The sequence below is a fragment of the Rhipicephalus microplus genome, chromosome X, assembly GCF_043290135.1.
Source record: "Rhipicephalus microplus isolate Deutch F79 chromosome X, USDA_Rmic, whole genome shotgun sequence".
Classification (NCBI taxonomy): Eukaryota; Metazoa; Arthropoda; class Arachnida; order Ixodida; family Ixodidae; genus Rhipicephalus; species Rhipicephalus microplus.
The window spans coordinates 239,261,891-239,272,471 of record NC_134710.1 but is presented as its reverse complement, the minus strand read 5'-3'; the positions used below and the strand labels follow the sequence as shown (position 1 = coordinate 239,272,471).

The window sequence follows — 10,581 nt, the reverse complement described above, 5'->3', positions numbered from 1 at the left end:
TTTTTGTTTGCCTTTACTAGGGTCTCGGAGAGGTTTTCTCGCCGCGCATGTCTTTCGCGCTTATTAAATTGGCGCTAAAGCTGCCTTCGAGGGCACAATTTGAAAGCCTCCGGAGCACCACGACATTCATCAGTGCACTTGATTCATGCACCCAGTTTGCGCAAGTCTCCATCGCGTCTTGACCATTGAAAGTGTTTAGAAATCCGGTATTTGATGTCCCAATTGCTATATAACAGCGGAGTCGCGAACACTATTACATACCATGATAGTGCCAACGTTTCTTTCCACCAGAGTCATTCAATACCTTGAATGGCTATGGTTTCATTGCTAAGTGTTTTACGTCAAATGCCATCGAATCCATTGACATGCTTGTCTATCACTTGTTTCAGAACTGCGTTAGAAACTGAGAAAGAAAACACTTTTAGAAATTTCGTCCATTTGCATAAAACAATGTGTAAAACGACAAATCAGTAGTCTTTTCTTGCAGCTTTCTTTATTTACCTCTTCGTTGCCATTCAAATCACAATACAGGCCTCTTTTCGATGCAGTCAGACTATAAGCACTAGGTGGCCATAAAATGAGTCTGACGACGATAATAAGTGACAACACTATCGTAAGTTTATTTTTTTTCTGCAAGGATAACGCTACCCGTGCTAAAATGTTCGAATTAATTTTATTAGAGCACAATGCTCACAAATAAAAAATTTTTGAATATAAATGAGAAATTCTATTAGTTATGGGGTTTCGTTTTCCTTTTTGTTAGCGGCGCCTGCTGGCAGGAGCGCAAATTAGCTGCGAGATGCCGATGTTCTTGACCAGGCGCCCTCTTAGTCGCTCTGGTGTTGAACAGGGCGGTGCCGTCCAGCTGGCGGGAATCTGGTTGAGGAAGCGTGCGTGACAGTCGCAGTCTAGAGGGTTTTCTGCGAATGAAAAACAAACATGCATGAATCATGATTGTGTCAACAGGCATCTTTCAAGTCAATGCGTGCTGGGCCCATTAGTCGCATGCATTTATAGTTAGCTTGTTCAGCTTTAAATTTTAATTCGTCATTTGCAGCATTAAATTTTAATTCTGAAGTTTCACGTGCCAAAAACACGATATGATTATTAGGCACGCCGTATCACACTCCTGAATAATTTTGAGTCGGGTGTCTTAGCTTGCACATTCAAATCGCACTACGCGGGTGTTAACGCATTTCGGCTGCAGACAAAATGGGGTTGCCACGGCCGGGAAGGAAACCCGCCGACCTACTGCTTGGCAGCCCCACAGCCTAACTGCTAAACTATCACAACTGGTAGTGAGCCTGCAGACCATGATCCCGAGCAATGCCCTGATTCCCAATACTGATCATGGTAATTACGTGTGGCTCTTGGTTTGCTGAAGCGTGCTAACATCATAAGTGGAAAAATCTCAAATAACTAGATCTTGTGAAATTATACTTGGCCTAACGCAGCGACTCCATTTCTACACAAAAACAGGGGCAAGATCCATGACGGTGGGCCGTGGGGCTCATCTGACACCACAGTGGTTTTTGTTGCTTTTTTCTTGTATCGAGAAAAAAAACTATATGCTCACTCCGAGTGCATTCTTGCTGTCGGCGTTCCCGTTGCCGTGAAGTTCCGCATAAAGCCCAAGTTGACGACATCGCCCCACGTTTAATAAGCTCTATACGCGAGTGAAATCATGCGAGTGCAGCCAACGGCCGTGGCGTGACTAACGGACGCTGAAAATGCCGGTTTGCTGCAACTATACTGGTGGTGGCTCGGTTCGTGGACGTTGTTTGTCGTGATAAGTAGAGTTTGAGCTGAAAGACGAGGACATCTTAATGATTGGATCATGACAGACGGGAAGGGGGCGGTAGGAATCAGTAACCCACATTGTACTGGTTCGCGTTATTCACTACTTTGCCAGCATCACTACTACAGCTAGGATTAGTTTGTGGGACTCCTTGAGGGGACAGAATTACGCATCCCGGAAAACTGGAGGGCTTCCGAAATTTCGGCTGCAGACAGCTTTTTAACGGGCACTTCTTAGTACACGGGCGCTGTTGCATTTCGTCACCATCGAAAAATCTCCAGCTGCCATTTTCGGCCACTGAAACCATGACACCCAGCTCATCAGCGCTACACCTCGTCCAGCTAAGATACAGCGGGTAACTGCGTCGCTTCAGTCAATTCGAACACAAATACCTTTGCCACAGCGTTTTTAATGCTTATAGCGAAAACTCTAATGACCTGTGTTATTACCTAAGCCAAATGCCTTAGCGTTCCTGTAGGAGTATAATCAAAACCGTAATATGAAAAATTATGCGATTCCTACAACATAAGTTTTGCTGACATTACTGTTACACAGGAAGATGGCAACGCTTTTGCTTGAGCTGTCAACACTAATATGCAATATTTTCTTTCTGTATGTTCAAAAATATTTGCTGAAGGTGGGTGGGCAGTAAAACTTCAGCAGCTATTATTTCCGTGGATACTGCATGATTGGCGAGTAAACATGATTTTCGGGGCAAAGCTCCTACAGCCATGGGTCTGTCCCTCCTAGCTCGTACGTGACCGCCTAGTTAGATGACTCACTCAACAGGTGAAAACAGACAGACAGACAGACAGACAGACAGACAGACAGACAGACAGACAGACAGACAGACAGACAGACAGTCGGACAGACAGACAGACAGACAGACAGACAAACAGACAGACAGTCGGACGGACGGACGGACGGACGGACGGACGGACGGACGGACGGACGGACGGACGGTTTACGGTTTACGGTTCACCGGTAAAAACCCCCGAAGCATCGCCCCACTCTTAATTCACTCCGTGGATGGGCTGTGATTTTTGTGTGTGTTGCTATTAAACAAGTCTTGCGCAATCATGCGAATGGTTCACAAGTTTTGCCTGAATATTTGTCTTGAATAATTAAGTTGATTTTACTGTGAATTATTACTTTTGTAAGGTAACTCGCTGTCGTGGGGTACTGACATAATTTTTCAGTTTTTTGTGAATGTATTCTGAAAATCCTTTTTTATCTTCAATCCTTCTCTTATGAATTTATTCACGACTCCCTTCCTTATCTTCAATCTTATCTACGTCCATGCACTCTGCGCTCACCAACTTTATATCAAAGAAGGAGTTGTAAAACCCAAGGTCTCCTCACCATCCAAGAAGGCTGCTGCATCGGTACTCCGTGCGAGCAGAGGAGTGAAACTTTCCGCTTCAAAGTTTTTAATGGCGTTGTGCTGAAGGTTTAGCGTAGTCAGCAGGGGCGCCTCATCTGTCAGGTCCACAGGCAGAGATGTCAAGTTGGCATTCCTGTAATATGCGACGCGGCGCACAGCCGCAGAAAGGAACTGCATTACTGCACACGCTGAGCAACAAGTGTCACGGGAGTAAAAATTATACAGTCGTACCCGCATATATCGGCCTCTAAAAATAAAGGAGGGGGGTTAATAGTTTAATATTTCGGATAATTGAATGTACAGCAATTATTGAAGTTAGCGTGCTTTCAATGCGAATTTCGGGGCACAATTGGCTTCATGGCACTAAGACCTTATCGTAAGGAAGACACATTCAAGGTACTATAGGCTTCTTTTTTTTTCACCTTCGTATATTTCCGTGATTTGTAGAGTATGCAGGCTTACATGCAGGAGTGGGTAATGTGCAAGAAAACATGTTGTTGATATGAGCAGCGTCTCAAGATACTCTTACGCAGATGGGCATACTCTTCGGTGCAGAAAGCATCTATATTTCGCTTTGGCCCTAATGTCGACGTTGTTTTGAAATATCTTGGTCGGGTGTCCACAGCGGCGACATTAGGCTTTGTTCGACGGCATTGGCTCTTGCAGCTTTTTCTGCTTTATGTCATTCATCTTCTTAGCCAAAATCGCCGGGCCTGCGTGAAACGCGCAGCACATTCACAATTAAAGCTTGAAGAGCGACCTCTAGGAGCCTTTTCTAAACATTCTTAGGGTAAATGCTATAAGCACACTCTCCGGATACCCACTACGCCATAAATAGTCGTGATTTCTGTGCAGTAGGCCGGCATTCACTATGCTATCCTCCGTCATTCTTTGGAGAAGCGTAGTATCCGTTAAACACTAGCAACAACTTTGTGTTTCAGGCTGTGGACGACGACGATGAAGAATTACGCCTGAAGTGGGTATGTGCAACAGTTAATAGGTGATGAAGAACGATCTTTTGTAATAGATTGGAGCATTGGACGACCCACTCGTTACGCAATTCGCATTGTCTGACGCCTGGCTGTTCCTTTGCCATTCTAAAACACCTTATTGCTCATAATAACGCGACTCCTTTCCCGACGTCAAGCCTGCCTAGGGCAAGTTTGCGCAAGAGTTCCAAGCTCCAGCGTGGTTCAGTGGTGGAATGCTTGACAGGTACGCAGTGGACCCGGGCTCTACTCCAACTATGTCCTATGTGTCTTTTTACAGCGAAATATCGAAAATCGGGTCTCAGGCGGCGCCGTAGTTTTCCGCTGCCGTCAACACTGCCGCCACCGCCTGTGTCCGTAACCACTACCGCGAAATAAAAACAAACTATTGCCAAGGACACAGTGGGGCTCGAACTCGGGTACGCTGCATGCCATCCCAGTATTCTACCACGGAGCAACGCCAGTGCTTAGGACTTCGTCGCAAACTTGTTTTAGGCAGGCTTGATATCGGGGAAGGAATCGCGTTATTATGAGTATAAAAGCGTTTTATAACAACAAGGCGTTCCACATTTTCACGCTGAGCTTGAATCTGGAGACGCTTCCCCACTTTTTTACTAAAAGTCACACTGTTCTAATTACAAAATGCTCAGATATAGAAAAGCTTTGTCACGTTGATGGCTACAGACCAATTACACTGTGCAACGTTGATCACAAAATTTTTGCAAAGGTACTTTCAAACAGGCTTCCATTTGCAATGTCAACTCATTGGTGCCCATCAGACGTGCGGTCTAAAAGGTCGCTCAATACAAACTAATGTACACATTGCTCGCACAGTAATGGAACATTGTTCACACGCATATGAACAACTGGCAATACTACAAGTAGACTTAGCGAAAGCCTTTGATCGGGTTCGCCATTCTTTTCTTTTTCGCTTCTCGAACATGCCAACGTTGGCTCTACTATACTTAAAGGTGTAAAATCGTGCTACAATGAATGTTCTACCCGTTTATTTGTTAATGGCTATTTTTCAAAACCCGTGTTTCTTAACTCGTTTGGGAAACAGGGCTGTCTGTCTGTTGTCGCCAATGCTTTTTGCCCTTTACTTGGAGCCACTGTGCTTAAGTGTAATTCGATCTAGTAACGTCCACGGTTTCAGTGCTTATGGAAATGAGGTAAAAGTATTGGCGTATGCTGATGACCTAGCGTTCTTTTGCACAGATCTTTCTAGTATAAAAATGGTGGTGTCAACAATTGGAGAATTCGGAAAAATTCCAGGGGCATGATTGAACTTTGCTAAAAGCTTGGGACTGTGGTTTGGCACAAGTACAAATCAACCAACCCATTTTCAAGGTACAGAATGGTCATGTGTTCCATGAAAATACCTAGGCGTTCCATTAGATGCATATTGATCAAGTGCAAATTATTGGAAAGAACGTGTACCCACCCTAAAGCGCTGTGCCCAGACGTGTATTCCTCATGGCCTCTCTATCTTCGGCCTGGCTAAAGCATTCAATCTGTTGTTGGCAACAAAAATAATCTACGTCTGCAAATAATTTGTCGTTCAGGGTTTACATACAGAAATTTCAACGTATATTTGCTACCTTCATTTCGTCCTCAACCTATGAACCGATGAGGTGAGATAATGTTTTTAGACCTGCCTGCGCAGGTGGTCATGGGTTGGTACACCTCTTTATCAGAAAACTCGTGTGGCGCTTTTCCTATTTTTGTAACTGTGCTTATCCACTGATTCGAACATTCTTTCGAGTGAATTTTTCAGATGTTTTACAAAATTTAGTGGTATCTACTAATGTTGCATCGCCTCCCTACCTGCAAGAGTTCATGCGTGAAGTATTCGAATCAGTGCATTTCCTTACAGCCAGATTTTCTAATGAGTAGTTGTTCTTTAGCTCAAGAAAAGACCTATAATATGCTGTGTTGGAAGCGCTCTTTCCGACCCCACTTTACCGCTCACTATATATTGGATTTTCTGGTCATGACGTGCTATCATGTGTAACGAAAATGCCTATTTCACCAATAACCAAGAGATTTTTTTACAAAGTACATACAAATACAATGTAAAAACCTGTTTAAACGCCAAAGGCATATTTGCATCCTCAATTAACTGCCGCTTCTGTGAAGTTCCAGAAACAATCGAACATTGCTTTATTAGTTTTAAGGACGTCATATTTTTCTTGGACGTCCTGCAGAGGGCTTTTAAAAAACATCTGGATTTAAATTCCCATAGCATCCGTTATCTTGTACCAGCCGAATGCAACGAAATGCCAGTTGACATGCTGTTGTTAATAGGCTTGCATAGTTTGAGGAAAACTCGCATGTTGGACAGGCATATGGAACCAATGGTGTCTTCGCGAAGCCACTTTGTGCAAATGACTGAGCGGCTAAGGGACCTGTCTTACTGACTGCAATTTCAGCCAGACTGGTATGCTGAGTTCACAAAATGTGCTACTTACTCAAATACTCCTTCGGAATTTCGTTGTATGAGATTTAATTTGTAACATCAATTGTACATTTTTTTTACTTGACCCTAGGTATGTTGTACGCTATATATACACGTACGCCACATTTCTATTGTATACCATGTAAGAAAAAAATGCGAATAGCGTAACGAGTGGGTCATCCAATGTTCGAACCCATTAAAAAAGGTTGTTCTTTAACACCTTTTAACTGTGGCGCATACCCACGTCAGGCGTAATTCCTCATCGTTGTCAGCCACTGCATGAACAATTGGCACAAAATTCCTTGCAACTGTTTAGTGGATACATCGCTTCTCAAAAGAATGACAAAAAATGGCAATGTGAATGCTGGTCTACAACACAGAAATTATTATTATTATTGATGCCGCAGTGGGTACCAAGCAAGTGTGCTTATAGCAGTTACTCAATGAAGCTTTAGAAAAAGCTCTGAAAGGACGCTCTTCTCGATTTCGTTGTGACTTTGCTGCGCTTTTTACTTACTTTGTTTTTGTGTGTGTGTGCGATCGTATAGTTACGGACATCAACGGCGGCGGGCAACAACGGCGCTGCGCGTGACCCATGTTGTGATCTCTTAACAGGTTTCGCTGTAAAGCGAGCGGACAAGTGGACGGCGACCACGCTAGATGCTAGACGGCCCAACTATACGAGACGACGAGAAATTATGGGATAAACTGCGCGACCGCGACCGGTACACGAGGAACGATTTAGGAAAGAACACGATGGCAAGCGCTAGCTACTTTCTGCCGCGCGCAGCGCCCTCTTAATCAAACCGCTTACTTTAGCTCCGAGGTGCACGCGTGAAAGCCCTACTTCAAAGTTTAACCTTTTTGAGGCAAAGCCAACTTCTTGGGGTGTTTCCTGCTGCTCGATGTATACTGTGTACCAAGTGTGCGGCTTTTTTCGCACAATGTAGCCGTATGTATATCTTCCTATTCATTGACGTTAAAGGATTACCATGTTAAATTATAGTTTGATACAAAAAATAATTTGATTTACGCGAGTTCGATATGGCCGGGTTCAACTGTATCAGTGTGCGGCATGGCACTCTTGCTGTCCCATGCTGCACTAGGTCTCCAGCTCTCTGGCTCATGTGACCAAGCAGCTGAAAGGAAACTCAAGACTAGTTGGCTTATACATTTTTGCTTGCTCTATTACTCTTCTCCTGCAACGGAACCCTGAACTAATTTAATCGCAAAACCCAGTTTCAGCACTGAACAACCTTAATACTTCCCAGAAAGTTTCCCCGATAGACTAGGTTAACGACGCAGAATCAAGTTATAAATCATCTGACAACAGATCAAACCTCGCCAGCTCACTAGAGTTATACACAAAGACCATGGTCCAAAGTAGCAACGGGGCTCTCACTGCGATCCACGGAAGATATTGCTGTAACATTGTATAAAGCTCACCACGGGTTCCTGGTCAAGCCAGTGTCCCTGTTGTAATCCTCACCTGTCTTTGTAAGAATGTAAAGTTTTGAAGTTTTCTCCGTCCGTTCCATCACGCGACGTGGCAATGGAAGCTTCATGGGTCACAACGCTTCTTCTACTCTTTCGCGTGAGGCATATAAGATGCACCAGTTACAATACTCTTCTATGACATTTTACTTTTATTCATTCAATTTACTTCTTGGCTGATTTTCTATAGATGTGGCTGATGTCACACTTTATCTAGAGCGTGCTAAGTCATGTCAGAATTGTTTTGGTAGTAATGAGCGTCATAACTAGGACAGATGTTTAGGCTGACTGGATTGACTGAGAAGCAGTCTGTTCATATTAAGTCATGCTTCACATACTAAAAAGCATGACAATAGTTGTAATGGAGGCCCTGACTCTTCACTGACAGAGAAAATAAAAAAAGCGAAATTGTTGAATTATGTATAAGAACTCTTTATGTGGTTTCTACGCATAATTGCAGTGCCCACAGTGGTTCCTTGTGGCTTAGAGAAAAATATTGAGAACAGAGTCGGGGTTACTATTAATGCCTCCCTCGAACTGCTAATGGCGGTGAACGGCAACTTAGGAGGCCTGAACGGTAACTTAGGAGGCCTAGGCGGTGGCCTCACTTAGTATCACTTGATAATGCGTACTGCGCCAACTAAGCCAAGCCCAACTATAATGCGCATAAAATGTACTGGAAAATTATGCAAAATGTGGTCATCCCTGGAGATGCAAAGCCTAAGGTTAAATTAAACTGATTTAGTGTTAAGTGCACCATTGCTTCAATGTTGTTGCCATCTGCTGAACATATATTCGAGGTTCGTGTATATGTTAATTGCGGAAAAACGGGAGGTTTAGAGCACCTAAGCTAATTGCTTGAGAGCGATGTCATACAGGAGAAATAATTTTTCTTAGTTGCCCCTTGCCTCTACTAGGTTATTCATTTTATATTCCAATGAATTCTCGCCACTGTAATGAGCACACTAATTTTTAAATCCAATGCACACATGGTGATAGAAGGCTATGCCTTGTAGACCAAAAACTACGCAAAAAAGAAACAACACAATATGTGTGTTACTTTCCTGCATCACTTCCATTGACAATGTGTACACTGCGCACTACCTCATTCAAACATTCAGGCTGTCACAAAAATAAAAGTAGAAAGCTTGTGACGTCAACGCAATTGTATTTTTGTATGTGCTCACTGAATTCTAATTCATGCAACGATACACCATCGTGGTGTATTTGTACCTGAGCGTCAACGAAGTGAGGTTGTGGGCTGGCCTAGGCAGCATTGTCCTAGAAAAGGAGTTGATGTTGCTGTTCTCGACGTGGAGCTCCTCGAGGTTTTCCAGACCTGCAAGCCAATGAGGATCTACGCCGAGGATTGTAGAGTTGAGGACGCGCACACGTTTTACGCTCTTCGGGAGTTCATTAAAGCTGCTGGAGAGGTTCACGTAGTGCATGTTCAAGAGGATAACTTCTTCGAGCTTTGTCAGTGGACCTAATAGTCCCCAAGATGGTGGCACCGTGCTGCCATCGCTAAAAATCACCTTCTTGAGCCACGATGTCACGCCGGTGAATGGGTGGTCGTCGGACGTCGGAGTGTGGCCGTGCACTCGGACATTACGAAACTCGACTACCGAAGCCATTGTACCATCGAATGCTCTTGGCGGTAAATAGTCGAGATTGCTGTCGTGGAGAAGAAACTGAACGCGCGAGTAGCGATCCGGCGTGAATTCGCGACGGAGGAACTCATCGAAGTGGGCATGGCTCGTGAAGCCAGAGCAGGTGTACGTGACTCGTGATGTCCCGGACTCAATGCACACAGGTGTGGCAGCAACGACGCACACCAACAGAGCCCAAAGGACCACCCGCCCGAGAGAGAGCATGGCTTTCGCGTGCAGGAAACTGTGGGACTGATGTGAGTTCTCTGTCGTCCTCCTGCAGAGTGAGCGCCAATGACTGCTCGTGGACTCCTAAAAACATTTTGATAAAGCACCCTGGAAAATGATATCCAGTAGGAGACTGACTCTCTCTTTTTCTTAGACTGACTCTCTCTCTTTCGCGAAAAGAAAAGTGACACCCTGTGATAGGAGACACCGCTTCTGGCTCTGATCTCGCAACTTGCTCAAGATAGTAAGTGAATCTTGGAGGTCACCCACCACAAGATCTTCCACAGAGTATGTGCCAAAAAGAACGCAGATGGCCGGCCTAGAAGTGGGATGATAACTCTTGCCATACGATAGCATATGCAATGAAAACCTTGCTTCTGAACTTTATGCGATTTTTAAATATTTTCAGCTCTTCTATCTAGCCCAGTGAACGCCACTGCTGTAGTTATTAGCTACTGTATGTAGTACTTCAATGCACTATTTAAAAGCGACAGCATACTTACTGAGTTTTATGAACTGCGTCACTCGATTGGGCCTACGCGCATGTCTCGCAATCAGTGAAGTGGATTCTACTCTACTTG

At 44.2% G+C, this 10,581-nt stretch overlaps 1 protein-coding gene across 1 annotated transcript; it reads right to left on the bottom strand.

Moving 5' to 3' along the window:
• Window positions 1-474: 474 nt before the first annotated feature.
• On the bottom strand, window positions 475-10,069 carry LOC119187752 (uncharacterized). Its single transcript, XM_037435828.2, has 3 exons — window positions 9,357-10,069; window positions 3,161-3,315; window positions 475-920 (listed from the first exon to the last, which is right to left on the bottom strand). Exons 1-3 carry the CDS (start codon window positions 9,995-9,997, stop codon window positions 760-762), a joined length of 957 nt encoding a protein of 318 aa, XP_037291725.2. The 5' UTR covers window positions 9,998-10,069; the 3' UTR covers window positions 475-759.
• Between the last annotated feature and the right edge of the window lie 512 nt (window positions 10,070-10,581).